A 15,231-nucleotide genomic window follows, 5' to 3' on the forward strand; every position below is an offset into this window, starting at 1 on the left:
GCTCTGCTGCTCCCAGCCCCACTACTCTCAGCTCCCACCCCACACCCAGCCCCGGCTCTGCTGTTCCCAGCTCCCTCCCCCAACTGCCCCCCCGCACCCAGCCCACCTCTGCTGCTCCCGGCTCCCACCCCGGAGCTCTGCTCTCAGCCTCCACCACCCCCAGCTCTGCTGTTCCCAGCCCCGAGCTCTGTTCCCAGCTCCCCCCGGCCCAGGAAGCCCAGGGTGCTGCCCATCCCGGGGCCGGACAACAACGGCCCTGCCCCTCCCCCGCTCGCTGCGGCCAGTCGCCGGCCTGGACTCGGCCTCCCACAGAGCAGCCGCGTCTCCCTGCGCCCGGCGGAGGCGGGGGGGGGTGCGGCTCGCTAGACCCGGGGACGGGGGGAGCCGCATCCCACCAGCTCCCGCCCCGGCAGCGGCTCGCAAACACTCGCCAACTTTGGCCAAGCGGCGCGAGAGCCCCGGGATCCGCCCCCTCCCCACGTGGCAACGTGTTTGGAAACTTTTGCAAAGTGGCGGCGAGTGGGGCGGCGCCGGGAGGAAGGGGGCAGAGCGGGTGGGGGTGGCGCCGGGAGGAAGGGGGCGGGGCAGGGCTGGCAGGGAGGGGGGGAGGAGGAAGGAAGCTGCTTTTTGGCGACGTTCCCTTTGTGTGTGAACGGGACAAGCCAGGCTGGCGCTTTGGAAGTGGAGGAAGAGGGGGCGGGGCCGAGGGGCAGGGGGCGGAGCCCCGGGAGTGCGGGGGGGAAGGGCCGGGAGGGGGAAAAGGGGGAGCAGGCGGGAGGGGGAAAGTGAGAAGGGGGGACAAAGGGGGCTGTCGAGGATAGGGGGGAGGCGACGCAGGGAGGGGGGCGGCGAGCAGAGGGGGAGGGGACGCGGGGGGCAGGGCGGGGAAGGAGGCACCCGAGCCCCGAACATGGCTTCCTTCCCTGCGGATCCCGCCGCGCCCGGCCGCGGCCCGGGGGGGCCCCCCCAGCCGCCGCCGGCCGAGTCCCGCCAACTTCTGCCAACTTTAGCGGCCGCCCCCCCGTCCCCTGCCCCCGCGGGCTCCCCCCCGCCGCCGCCGCCGCCGCGCTTCTCCCCCGAGCAAGTGTCGTGCGTGTGCGAGGCGCTGCTGCAGGCCGGCGACCCGGGCCGGCTGGGCCGCTTCCTGGGCTCGCTGCCGGCCGAGCAGGAGCAGGAGCAGGCGGCGGCGGCGGGCGGGGAGAGCCTGGCCAAGGCGCGGGCGCTGCTGGCCTTCCAGCGCGGGGACTTCGGGGAGCTGTACCGGCTGGTGCAGAGCCGCCCCTTCGCCGCCCCGCACCACCCCTTCCTGCAGGACCTCTACCTGCGCGCCCGCTACCGCGAGGCCGAGGCGGCCCGGGGCCGGGCGCTCGGCGCGGTGGACAAGTACCGGCTGCGCAAGAAGTTCCCGCTGCCCAGCACCATCTGGGACGGCGAGGAGACGGTGTATTGCTTCAAGCGGCGCTCGCGGGCCGCCCTGCGCGACTCCTACGGCCGCAGCCGCTACCCCAGCCCCGAGCAGAAGCGGCGCCTGGCCCGCGACACCGGCCTCTCGCTCACCCAGGTCAGCAACTGGTTCAAGAACCGGCGGCAGCGGGACCGCAGCGGGGGAGGCGCCGGCACCCCCAGCAAGAGGTAAGGGGGGACCCCCCCCCGAGACCGGACAGATTTATCCCCCCCCTGCGGGGAACCCACCCCCCGAGAGCCCGGACAGCCTCTCCTCCCCCGCGGGGACCCCCCCGAGACCGGACAGATTTATCCCCCCGGTGGGGAACCCCCCCTCCGAGAGCCCGGACAGCCCCTCCCCCCTGCGGGGAACCCCCCCCTCCGAGAGCCCGGACAGCCCCTCCCCCCTGCGGGGAACTTCCCCCCCCCGAGAGCCTGGACAGCCTCTCCCCCCCTGCGGGGAGCCCACCCCCCCCCCGAGAGCCTGGACAGCCTCTCCCCCCCTGCGGGGAGCCCACCCCCCCCCGAGAGCCTGGACAGCCCCTTCCCCCCCGCGGGGAACCCCCCCCCGAGCCTGGACAGCCCCTTCCCCCCCGCAGGGAACCCCTTCCCCCCGAGAGCCCGGACAGCCTCTCCCCCCCACGGGGACCCCCCCCCCCGAGAGCCCGGACAGCCCCTCCCCCCCATGGGGAACACAGCCCCTCTCCCCTGGAGAACCCCCCCCCGAGAGCCCGGACAGCCTCTCCCCCCCTGTGTGGAACCCACCCCCCCCCCGAGAGCCCGGACAGCCTCTCCCCCCCTGTGTGGAACCCACCCCCCCCCCCGAGAGCCCGGACAGCCTCTCCCCCCCTGTGTGGAACCCCCCCCCCCCCCCCCCGAGAGCCTGGACAGCCCCTCCCCCCCCAGGGAACTCACACACACACCCCCGAGAGCCCGGACAGCCCCTCCCCCCCCAGGGAACTCACACACCCACCCCTGAGAGCCCGGACAGCCCCTCCCCCCTGTGGGGAACCCACCTCCCCTCGAGACTGGACAGCCCCCGCCCTGTGGGGAACCCACCTCCCCTCGAGACTGGACAGACCGCCCCTCTGTGGGGAACCCACCTCCCGAGAGCCTGGACAGCGCCCCCATCCTCCGCAGGGAACCCTCCCCATGACAGCCAGGACAGTGTCGGAAATCACCCAAGAGCCTGGATAGCCCTGGGAGCCTAGATACCCCCCCCCCCCATCCTCTGCAGGGAACCCTCCCCATGAGAGCCTGGACAGCCCCCCCGGGGACCCCCCCAAGTGCCCAGATAGCTCCCCACCCTCTGTAGGGAACACCCCCCCGAGGCTGGACAGCCACCCCTGCAGGGAACCCTCCTCCCGAGAGCCCGGACAACCATCCCTGTGGAGACCCCTCTGCCCCGCAAGAGCGTGGACAACCCCCGCCCCCTTGCAGGGATCCCCTGAGAGGCTGGACAGAGCTCCCCTCCCCCGAGACCCCCCACAGGAACCTTGTCCCTCTGTGGGTGGGTGACACCTCCTCCCTTGAGAGCCCAGTACTGGAAAATTTTGCAGGAAACACTTCCCATGCAGCACCCTCTTCCCCATGGCAGAACCCGCCCCCCCCCCCCCAGCCTACAACTCCTAGATCCTTTCCATCTCCCCTCTGGGGGGTCTCCAGATTCTATACAGTCTGCCCCTGCATGCCCCCCCCCCCCCGCTCCTCTACAGCCCAGGTTATCTGCACCCCTCAGATTGTTCACAATCTACCCTGCAGGGATCCCCCTCTAGAAATTACACATCCTCCCCCTCCTGATTCTCCTCTGCAGGCACCCCATCCTGTGCAGCCCTCTTCTGTAGGCACCTCCGCTTGATGCTACATCCCCCAAAGATCCTATCCAGCTACCCCTGGAAGGATCCCCCTTCAATCCTATTCATCCCTCCTTTAGATCCCGTAGGCACTCCCCACAGAAGGTTGGAGGGGGGACCCTGACCTCTTGCAGGCTTCCCCTTATAGGGTGAAGGGGACCCCAGCAAGAGGAAACCCCTTTGCATGCATCCCAGGTCCCCGCATACCTCAATATCTCATCTGGCTACAGGGAAAAGGGGACCCCAAGAACCTATAGGAACTCCGAAGCTGTCCTCCCAGGGAAAGGAAGAATCCCTTTTGGTGAGAGGGGATGGGGAGCCCCAGGATTCTGGAGCGACCCTCCAAAATAACACAACCCCTCCAGTGGGAGGGCACCCAGTAATAGACACAGGAATCGCTCTGTAACAGCACCTCCAAATCACCCAAGCAGATCCCCCATTGTGGGGTGCACTGGACTGAGACCACTCAGCAAGAGACCACTCCCTCCCCAAATCTCACCCATGGGCAGGAGAGGAGCTGGGAGGGTGCACCTCAAAACCCCATGTGCCCCTCCCATCTCTCCCCATGGACAGGCCAGAAGCCTGCCCCATATTCATAGACCCCCCCAACTTATCCTCCTACAGGGTCAGAAGCCAGTGCTGGGAGCCCCTAGAGAAAGCTAGATGCACCCCAAAATCCTGTGCACCCCAAACCATCCCTCCACAATGCTGTGACCCCCCCCATGAGAGCAAGGTGTACCCCAAATCATATGCACCTTAACCCACCCCTCCACAGTGCTGGGGCACCCCAAGGAGAGCTTGGTGCACCCCAAAATCATATGCCCCAACCCATGCCCCACAATGCTTGGACCCGGGCCCACCTCACACAGCTCCTGAGGGAAGAGTGGTGGTGGGGGACAGGGATTGCAGCCCCTCCCAGATACACCCTCAATACAAGAAGGGGGGGGGTGTCTTGGTGACCTTCTGCCTCACCCCATGAGGGGAGGGGAGGGGAGGCTGTTCCCAACTCTCTCCTTTTGTTGTGAAATGTGAGACCCCCCCCTTCCTCCACCCCCAGCTCTCTGGCATCCCAGTGATTTCACCTTCCAGCCGGTGCTGGTGTCCCGCCAGGGGGCCAGCAAGTGCGGCCGGGGGCCTGGGGCAGCTGGGTCCCACGAGGCTGGGGCTTGGTGCAAACCCCCGGGGCTGGAGACATGGCCTGGGACTGCCGGATCTCTGTGTCGCAGCTCCTTGTACCCTGCCGCGTGGCGGGGAGGCCGATGCCTGACCAGGAGGGGGTGACTCTGAGACCCTGCAACGAATTTAGCACTGGGTCTCTGCTGCCTTCCCTAGGTCTGTGGGGCCAGAGCCTCGGCTGGGGGAGATCAGCACAGCCTCAGAGACTCCAATGGAGCGACACTGATTGACCCCAGCTGAGGATCTGGTTCATAGCCTGTGTTATACAGCACCACCGGACGTGCGGGGTCTCGGGCTCTGGCCATGTGGGCTTGGAGGGCCCCCCTCTGGCTGAAATCAGTCCTGCTGGGACTCTGCCAGGGGGGATGTGGAACTCTTGGTTCCCTGGGGAACTTTCCTACATGTGGTGCAGCCTGGGGACCCCGGGAAAGTTTGCGCAACGAGGTAACTGAGCAGTCGGGAGGGTCAGGAGCTTTCAGTGCTGTTAAACTCACTGGCCCTTGAGTGAGAGGCAGGCCCTGCCCCCAGGAGCTGGCAGTCTGACCATACAAAGGGGAAACTGAGGCACGGGGCGAGGAAGGGACTCGCCTAGCAAGCTGGAGCTGGTCTCTGAAGGCCCAGTTGGCTGCTATACCCATTGGACCATGCTCTCTCTCATTGTTCACTGGATATCAGCCCTCTTTATGGTGGGGACAGAGGCAGTAGCTGGGTGTGTGTGTGACAGTTCTGGTGAACCCCACGCCCCTGACGGTCCCTCTCTCCCCGCAGCGAGTCGGACGGGAACCCCAGCACGGAGGACGAGTTGAGCCGGGGGCCGGAGGAGACGGAGCTGGCCGTGGGGACGCCCGCCGTGCCGGACGGGGCCATCGCCTCTGGGAACCTCTTCTTGCCAGCGCCCGCTGGGGCCTGCTCCGGGGCCTCGTCTATCCTGCTCAACGGCAACTTCATCACCACGTCCGGCCCGCAGGCCATGCTGCTGAACGGCGGCTCCGTGCTCCAGGCACCGGGCGGGGTGCTCATCAACGGGCTGGCGCTGGGCGACAGCCAAACCATCACCCTGAGCCCTGTGGCGTCCACCCCGCCCGTGCTCCTCAACGGCGCCGCCCTGGGGGGGGCCAAGACCCCACCCGGCGCCGGCCTGGAGTCGCCAACGGCCTCCTCAGCCAGGCCTGACATCAAGGCGGAAGCCGGGGAGGCGCTGCCCTCCCTGGTGCTCGGCCCGGGCACCGTGGAGGTGAAGACGGAGGAGAGCCAGGCCGTCAGGGCCCTGTCCGAGGTGCCCACGCTCCTTCCCCTGCCCCCGGCCGCATCCGACCCAAAGGGGGCGCTGCTTCCCGCGCCGGCCGGCTCAGTGCCGCAGGTGGTGCCATCGGGCGAGGAAGCCCCCTGCCCGGCCCCAGCGCTCCCCCAGCCGGTGGCCTCTGGCTCCCAGATTGTCCCCCTCTCCCAAGTGGTGCCTAGTTCTCAGCCCGGCCAGGCCCTGCCCGTGACGTCGCCTCCCCCGGCTGCCACCCCACTCCTCCAGGGCTCTCCTCTGCTGTCCTTCCCCGCCCTCACCTCGCCCATCCCGGGGCCAGCTCAGGGCACCCCGGTGCCCACTGTAGTCCACGTCCCTGCCCCGCCCCTGATCCCCATCTCCCAGGTCTCTCCTCCCTCCCAAGTAGTGCCCCTGTCCCAACCGGCTGCAGGCACCCCGGTGCTGTCACCTCCCCAGATGGTGCCGCTCTCACCCACCCAGGTGTACTCGGTGCCCCAGGGGGCCCCCGCCCCACAGCTGGTGTCGGTGCCCCAGGGGTCTCAGCTCATCTCGCTCCCGCAAGTGGTGCCCACGTCGCAGGTGGTGACGCTGCAGCAGGGGGTGGGGCCGATCCAGATCCTGGCCAGCGCCGCCCCACTCAAGGTGGGGGCTGCGCCGGCGGCCGGCGGGACCGTGGGGCAGAGCAACGTGCACCTCATCAACGCCAACATGGGCGTGACCACGCTGCAGCTGCCCGCCGGCGCGCCAGGTACTCTCGCGGGTGCTGCACTGGGGGCGGGAGGGAGGGGCTTGCTGCATTCGCCCTGGCCGGGGGAGCACAGTCGAAATGACTGGAGGAGGATCGGGGCCTGTGCCCTGGCCGGGTGGATTCAGGGGCTGTATGCACTGGGGGTGGGGGGTGGGGCAGAGAAGACTAGAGGAAGGACCTGAGGGCTGGGGAGAGGGGGTGGGGACTGTTCCATGTATCCTAGAGAAGGGGGGGTGGGGTTGTGGACCCCGGGCCCCTGGGGAGATTATTTTGGAGCACCCACGAAGCAGAGGGAGGCCTCGGACTGTCGGTGTTGAGGTGGAGGCGGGGGGAAGGAGAGGGCGCAGAACCCTGGGACAAGGTCCCAGAGGGTTGAGGGAGTCCCCGAGTCTTCCCACCGAGACCTCATGTCGCTCCCAGGGTCCGGGTTCAGGATTGGCTGTGGGGGGGGTCAGCGGGTGACCATGGGCTAGTCCTTTCCTCTCCGTTCTCCTCAGTCTCCACAGCTGTACAATGGGGATGATGACACCCGCCCATCTGAGGCCTGTGGGTTTTCCCCCCACCCCTCTTCTCCCCTCTGCAGGGAACTTCCTCCTGACAAACCCAGTGCCGGGCGGCGGCACCATCCTCACGGGCATGACACTCCAGCAGGGCAAGCTCATCCTGACTGCCACCTTCCCGGCCACCATGCTCATGTCCCCGGTGCTCTCCGCCCCCGCCAGCAGCCAGGCCCTGCCCATCAAGCAAGAAACGGCACCTCTAACCGGCACCAGCGCCCCCATCCCAGGGCCTGTGAACTCCGAGGGTGCCGGGGCGGGCCAACCGGCCTTGGCTTTCGGGGCGGACGGTGTGGCCGGCCGTCAGCCTGGCGTCCTCTCGAACTTCTCCCAGGAGGGCCTGGTGCTGTCCCCGCTGCCTCAACCAGCAGCGTGGCCTGGCTCGGCGGGCATGGTGATGCAAGCGGCTGGCACCGAGGGGCTCTTCGAGATGGAGAAGGGGGCAGTGGAGGTGCTGGATGGCACGGAGCCGAGCGGCCTCTTGCTGCCCGAGGGCGAGGGGCTGCTGCTGGGCAGCTCAGCCAGCGACCCCCTGGATCCCGAGGGCCTCGACTCGGACGAGAAGGTGCTGACTCAGCTTCAGTCGGTGCCCGTGGAGGAGCCCCTTGACTTGTAAGAGGCTCAACGGTGGGGCATGAGATGGGACCGGGGTGCCGCCTCCAGGGGGGTGGTCTTGGCTCCTCCGTGCCTTTGCTGCCCCCGGTGCCTCAGATCCAAACTCTCAGACATGTGTAGAGCCCTCGCCCCGGATCCTGCTGCCAGGGGGCCCTGGCGCTGCGGGCGCCTGAAAGGCTCTGGGAAGCTGGGCAGTGCCAGATCTGTGGCTGCATCTGGGGGGTGCCATGACCAAACACTACAATTCCAAACTTGGGGGAGGAATGTGGCTCTGGCCAGGCAAGCGCCGAGCCCCCAGGAAGGGGGTGTCAGCTGTTGTGGCTTAGAGCGGGCAGGAGAAAAGCAGGCATTAATGGGCTGCAGGATCTCCCCCTGCTACTGCCCTCTCTTCCCTAGAAACACTAAGCATCTTCCCAGAGCAGGGTTTGGGAGCCGCACGGTGCAGAGGGGGTCTTGGTGCTAAGGGAGCAGGGTTTCTGGGGCAGCTGCTGATCGGACCCCAGGTCTTGTTGGGCGCTGCGGGAACCACTGACTTTGTTTTCTGGTGGAGGAAAATTCTGGGGCCTGGGTCCCTGCTCCTCTGTCCTGCCCTGGGGTTCCCCATCGTCCTTCCCAGCCACACTTCTTGTGGGCCCTGGGGGGCAGCGAATAGCCACACCCCCAATCTGCCCTCTATGCCAGCTCCCCATGTGTACGAGGCAGGAAGTATCGGGGTCACTTTTGTCCTGCTTAGGCTGCCGGAGTGACGCCAGTGGGCCTGCGTGTGAATGTGAAGAACGAAATCCAAAGTCATCCCTAATTACTCGCCCTGAATTTCATGGTTCCCCCCTTCCACTCCTAGACACTACAAACCAGCTGACCTGACTTCTTATTTTTTACGTGAAAGAATTTTTATCTATATATAAAAATTATATATTTTTAGAAGGAGCAAATCCTGCTGCGTGATTCCAGCGTGCCTGGGACCGTCACCCCGGGGCGCCTCGCCCCACCTGTATTTAATGGTCTCACTGTTTTTTGAATCGCTCTTCCAGCAGGAGGATAAACACCCCACAAGCTGAACCTTTTATATTAAAAAATAAAGTGCATTTAACTTTTGTAAACCTTCACTACGTCGGAGCAGTGGCCACTCCTGCGTTGGCCAGCCGAGGCCACGTTTCCCGCCAGCCTGGTGGGGTGAGTTAGAGGAGGTACGTTGGACTAGTTGAAGGCTTTGGACTCCCTGAAATCACACTACAGAGCGACTGGAGAGCCACGTTGGTACGGGGTCCTCTCCACACAGGATGCCTGGGTTCCAGATCTACCGCAGGACAGGATCCCTCCCCCTGTGGAACAACCAGGTTCTAGATCCACAGCAGAATGGGACCCTTGTGTCCCAGATGCACACCAGATCAGATCCCAGCTTGATGGAGTAATCAGGTTCTAGATCTGTACCAGACTGGGATTGCTGCTCCGTGGAGTAACTGGGTTCTGGATCCACACTGGAGTGGGATCTGTCTGCCACCATGAAGCTGTTGGGTTCTAGATACACATCAGAATGGGATCCCTGCCCCATGGAGTGCCCAGTTTCTAGACCAACATTGGGATAGAAGCTTTCCCTTGCCATGGAGCTACTGGATTCTAGATCCATGTCTTGATGGGAACTCTGCCTCGTGGAGTAGCCAGTTTCTTGATCCATGGCAATATGGGATCCCGCCCCCACAAGGAAACCACCAGGTTCTAGAGCCACACTGGAACTGGATCCTCCACGGTGCAGCTGGAACCACATCATAATGGCTTCCCACCCCATGGAGCTTCCAGGGTTCTAGATCATCATCTGAATGGATCCCAGCTTCATGGAGCTTCCAGGTTCTAGATCCACACTGGGATGGGTTCCCACGCCTTGGAGCAGCTGGCTTCTCTTGGACCCACCTCGGAACAAGCTGCTCTTTGTGGTTTTTTCAGTCTTCGTCATCTTCTGGGACCGGCTCCCCTGTCGTCCTCTCCTCTTCCCCTGTTCTTCATCCTCAAAATCCAGAGCTTCCATTGTGACTCCTCAAAGTTGTCCTCACTGTGGTGCCCATGGGCTCCTCCTGCACCCTGGCCTCCCATGAGCCTTCTGGATTTCTCTGGCTGTCGAAGACGAACAAACCGAGAGCAGTCAGCTCTGTCCGGCAAGCCAGAGGGGTGGCACCAGTGGTTCCTCTCCTTCCCCCTCCACCTGTGCAGCATGGTTATGTGCGGAGGGACCCAGACTGGACACTTGAATCTTGGGGCGCTGCCTTCTGTCCCACCCTCCCCCCAGCTCTTCTCACCAGGTACTAGTGCATCTCACTATTATTATTTTCACCATTTTGCTACAATTTTTTTTTTTTGGTGAGGAACAATCATTTCTACCCGAGATTCTTTTTTTTAAAGAAGCTTCTGTCGTCGTCGTCCCTGTACATTATTATTGTTGGGTTTTTTTTAACGTAGTTCTCTGCGTGTCTGTCTGTTTGTCCATCCATCCATCCATCCTGGTACTGTATGAAATTTGTATATCCATAAATATATCTATATTCTATATAACACGGCCTGCTGCTGCCTGGGTTTGGGAGCATGGCGGGCAGGGGTGGTGGGTGCCAGGGAAACTGGCAGCAGCTGCCCCCTTGGGTCCCCTTCCACTGCCACGCATGACCTCCTCACTCAACCTCCCAGCTGGGTGTTGTTTCCATGTTGAGCGGCACCAGTAGGCCTCGTCCCTCAGCAACCCCTCCCCGTATCCCATGGCCTCCGTCTTGTTTGGTGCCAGCACACCCTGGCCATTAGCCCCCCAGCTTGAGTGGCACCGAGAGGCCTGGCCTCTTGCTCCCCCGGCTGTGGCTGCACCATCACACCTTGGTCCCACATCACCAATCTTCTCTCCTCTGCCCCCGCCCCCCCCAGCTCTGTCACCCAGGCCATGCTGCCCTGTGCCTCACCCTGTTTGTTGAGCTGGTTGGGGGTGGGGGGGTTTCATGTGGGGAAGGTGATGGGAGGGGCTGGCCCTGGAGCCTGTGGCCCTAAATCTGCATGTATCCTCCTGGGCTGGGCCACTCCCAAGGCTGTAGCCAGAGTGTCCCCCATGTCCAGCACTGAACCACCTGGCCCCACCCCGGCTGGATCTGCACCCGTTGGGCAGCGTCGCTGGGTGCAAGGGCCTGGCTTTGTTACTGCACGGAGAACGTCTGCTGAGACTCGCCCAGGCGTGTGTGTATGTGATGGGGATCCACAAGGAGCAGGGCGGGGGGAGCAAGGCCGACTCAGGCCCCCTCTCCGTAGTTAGGAGCCAGCCGGACACCAACCTCCCCAGGCAAGTGGCTTTGCTTTATAGTACCGCAGGCCTGGCTGGGCGGGGGCGAGATGCGCTCGCTGCCTCAGAGTGGCCCGGAGGCGGGCACAGCCTGCTTGGCATGAGGAGGCGCATTATGTTAGTGCCTTGGAGTGCCGGGTGTGGAGAAGCCCCCCCCATGGCGCTAGGGGCTGTACAAACACCAGAGCCGACGCTTCTGGCCCCAGACTGCTGACATGGTAAATCCGAGGGCGTGTGCGGTTCTTGGACTCGCCTCCGTGTCGCCTTCCTCCCGCTGCTTCAGCTCGTTTGGCCGCGTGCCTAGCATGGTAGGCCAGGATTTGGGAGGGCCATTCTCCCCCCAATGCTGTTCGTTAGCCCTGCTCGACCCCTGGGCCTTTGCTCTTCAGGGGAACTCCCAGCTGTGGTCCCCTCCCGCCCTGGGGTGAGCCGCTGCCATTGGAGGGTTTGCGGGACACAATCTAAACGTTCCCAGGGGTGAGGGGAAGCTGGACGCGGGGGCCTGGTGAGACCCCTCCAGCCCAACGTTGGCCTGAGGTGATGGACATGGGTCAAGTTTGTGTCCTCGGTGTTTTCTGGCCAAATACTGGTCCCCTGGGTGCCAGCTAGTGGGTGACACCCCGGTGGGATAGAACTGCCAGCTCTCCGGCTAGCTCAGATGAGCAGGGCTGCGTGGTGCAGAAGGGAGCAGTGCTGTGTGGTGCAGAGGGGTGCAGAGCTGGGGGTGATGGGGGGCACAGAGGAGGAGGAGAGGGGTGCAAAGGGGAGCAGGGCTGGGGGTGCTAAGAGGGGGGCACAGGAGAGGGCTGGGGGGTGCCGAGGGGAGCAGGGCTAGGGGGCAATAGGAGGGGGCACAGAGGAGGAGGGGAGGGGAGGGGGTGCAGAAGGGAGCAAGAGTTGGGAATAATCAGAGGGGGACACAGAGGAGGAAGAGGGGAGGGGTGCAGAGGGGAGCAGGGCTGGGGGGCATCAGGAGGGCAGTGCAGAGGGCTGAGATCCATGCACTGCACCCTCCTGGCAGCAAGCGAGGAAGTCCCAGGGCCAGTGTCCCCAGAGATGCCCTGGCCCGCAGGGCACTGCTGGTCTCGGGGCTCCACACTGGGGTGGCACAGCACCCGGAGGGTTCCCTCAGTCAAAGGGCAGAGGGCACCTGGTGCAGGGGCATGGGGCTGTCAGTGAAGCTGCTGGGGCTGGGCGGAGGCCTCGGGCCCCTCCTATGGGTGTTATCAGCACCTGGCCCTGCTGTGCCCAGCGTTGCCCACCTGCCCCTCTTGCTGCATGGTCCCCAGCAGGGATGGTGCCAGCCCAGCATGGCACAGCCAAGGGCCACACAGCACTGGGGTGGGGGCTGGGCGCCAGGACTCCTGGGTTCTCGCCCCAACTCTGGGAGTGGAGCAGGTTCTCCCAGCACCCAGCTCCTCTCCAACCTCTCTGCCCACTTCGGTTTCTCAAGCCAGGACGCGCAGTCTCCTCTTCCTGGCCAGAGCAGCCGGGCCGTGGGCTGGGTGAGTGCTGACAGCTCCGTGGGACCCTGAGCCCTGCCGGGGACCTGGGTGAGAACTGGGGACCTGCCCCCCGGCCGCACCCTCTAACTGTTGCCCTGAGTCTAGGCTAAAATGGGATCCTTGGCCCCCCTAACCACCCATCCTGGGGTCACGGGCGCTGCCCCTGCTGGGCCTCATCGGGTTGGCTTATGGGACGTGAGCACCAGGAACTGATCTCCCCCCCTACACACACACACACTACATGACACCCACACCTACCCTCCAATGCAGAACACACACACACACCACACACACCCCATGCCCAACTCCCCAAACACCACATGACACCCCCCACAATACCCCCTCCACACACACAGCATGACATCCCCCACACGCCATGTGACCACCCCTCCAAACCCCCCTCCACACACATTGTATGACACCCTTTGCACAATCCCCCCATGTACGCACACCCACCACACACCCACCCCACTGCATGACCCCCCCACTACATGATACCCCCCACAGCCCCCATGCACGTACATGGCATGACCCTCCCACACCCACCGCACAATCCCCCCCATACAGTTCCCCATCGCACAACCCCCCATGCACACACGGCACGACCCCTCCCCCAATACTCCCCCACTGCACGACCGCCCCCATGCACACGCTGCCCAAGCTCTGCCCACACACCGTGTGCACCCCCGCATCACATGCCCCTCCCACCCTGCACAACCTTCCCTCCCCACCCACATGACCCTCCCCGTACACCCTGCACACAAAGCATGACTTTCCTACATGCACCCCCCCGGCTTGCCCTCCACCCCCACCCCCCGCAGGGCCACCCAGCAGCCCTAAGCTCCAAATCAGGCTAGAGAACCGGCCAACTGCTCCCCCGCTCTCCCACCCTCCGTCCCCCTGGGCCTGCCCCCCCTGCACCTCCTTATCCACCCCAGGTAGCCCCCTTCCCGCAAGTCCCCTGTCACCCCTCTACAGAGCTGCCCCCACTTCGGGCTCAAGCCCCTGGCTTAGGGCTATCAGCCCGTAGTCTGGGACTCTGGGAAGTTAGGGTGTGTGTGTGTCATGTATGGGTGGGTACCTGTGTTTTGTGGTGCAGGGGAAGGGGAGGTTGTGGGTCCTTGGGTCTGTGTTGTGTGTTTCTTACAGGAGTGAGGGGGGCGCACAAGGGTTGTGTGTTTTGTGGGGGGATAGCTGTTGTAGAGATGTTGTGTGTGATGGGGTGTGCAGTGGGGATGTATGTGTTGTGGGCACTAGAGTTTGTGGTGCATGTGAGTCGTGTGGGATGCCTGTGTTGTGATCCCATGGGGTTGTGTGTTGTCCATACACAGGGACGTATTCTGAGTGGGAGGTGCGTGCTGGGCTCCGTCTGGGCACTGGATTTCATGCTGTGTGACTGGGAATGTGGGTGCCCTGGTGCCTGTGTTGTGCAAGCTGTGAAGGGTGGGTTTGCAGGTGCCTGTGTTGGGAGGGGGCTGTGTGAGTTGTGTAGACGTTCGGGCGTATTGTGCTGTGTTGTGTGCGCGCTGCAGGTGCACAAGTGTTTGTGTTGCCATTGTGGGTGCCTGTGTTATGTAGAGACTTTGTGGGTTGGGTGGAGGGGTGGGGGTGAGAGTTGTACAGGAGGATATTGTGGTTGTATGTTCCGTGTTAATTGTGTGGAGGTGTGTGCACTGTGTGAGAGTTGTGTAGAGGGCTGTTTTGGGTGTGTGCACTCTGTGGCTGTGTGCCTGTTGTGTGAGTCTGTATAAGTCGAGGGAGTGTGCAATGTGCATGTTGTGGGGTGTGCACACTAAGTGCATGTGGTGGGAGGGTGTTCGGGGGTGGGGTGGGGAGTGTTGTGGAGGTGTGTGCATTGTGTGTGTGTGTGGAAAGTATTGTGGAAATGTGTGTGTTGTGCGCATGTGGGGGTATTGGGGAGATGCATATTCTGTGGGTGTGGGTGTGGGTTGTGCGGGGGTGTGCATTGGCTGGGATGGTGCTGTGTTGTGTGTGTGTGTGCGTGCGTGATATGAGCCCACCTCCCCATACACCTGGTAGTGTCTTGCACCCACGTGCCTGGGGCCGCAGCAGGGTGGGCGCGTGCCCCCTGGCAGCTCAACCTGGAAGGGGTGGGCGGGGCTGGAAGCTGCCCATCATGTCCCTGTCCCAGCTGTGGCCTGGCCCTGGCCCTCGTGCCCACACCCGGGCTGTGCCCATCCTCGGATCCCAAAACATCAGCTGCAGCTTGGGTTCATTTCAATATGGTATGTGACATGCAGCACCACCTATGGCTGCCCAACACAATGCAGCTTAACATCCCATTCCATCTCCCTTCCTACCATGTGAAGTGGGTTCTAGCCCACGAAAGTTTATGCCCAAATAAATTTGTTAGTCTCTAAGGTGCCACAAGCACTCCTCATTGTTTTTACTATTTACACCATCACGCTGTAGGTGCCGTTCACAGCGGCTGAGTCTAGGGTGACCAGACAGCAAGTGTTAAAATCAGGACGGGGGTGAGGGGCATAGGAGCCTATATAAGAAAAAGACCCCAAAATCAGGACTGTCCCTATAAAATCAGGACATCTGGTCACACTAGCTGAGTCTGGCATGTCTCTCTGAATCCTGCTGGTTTTCTAGTTATGAGACCAGAACACAGAACGACTCGGCCACCTGGCTGGCCAGCAGTTGCAACGACGGACCGTGGTCGATTTGGAAACCTTGAGGAGTTGTCGTCTTGTCCTGTAGTCGCCATCAGCAGAGTTAGCTCTGCCAACAGCTCTTGCTGAG

The 15,231-nt window shown here is 63.5% G+C and overlaps 1 protein-coding gene across 1 annotated transcript; it reads left to right on the plus strand.

The window, feature by feature from the left end:
- The first annotated feature begins 611 nt into the window (after window positions 1-611).
- Window positions 612-10,194, plus strand: SIX5 (SIX homeobox 5). Its single transcript, XM_050928065.1, has 3 exons — window positions 612-1,632; window positions 5,241-6,478; window positions 7,062-10,194. Exons 1-3 carry the CDS (start codon window positions 911-913, stop codon window positions 7,649-7,651), a joined length of 2,550 nt encoding a protein of 849 aa, XP_050784022.1. The 5' UTR covers window positions 612-910; the 3' UTR covers window positions 7,652-10,194.
- The last annotated feature ends 5,037 nt before the right edge of the window (window positions 10,195-15,231 follow it).

This window comes from Gopherus flavomarginatus, chromosome 18 (genome assembly GCF_025201925.1).
Source record: "Gopherus flavomarginatus isolate rGopFla2 chromosome 18, rGopFla2.mat.asm, whole genome shotgun sequence".
Taxonomy (NCBI): Eukaryota; Metazoa; Chordata; order Testudines; family Testudinidae; genus Gopherus; species Gopherus flavomarginatus.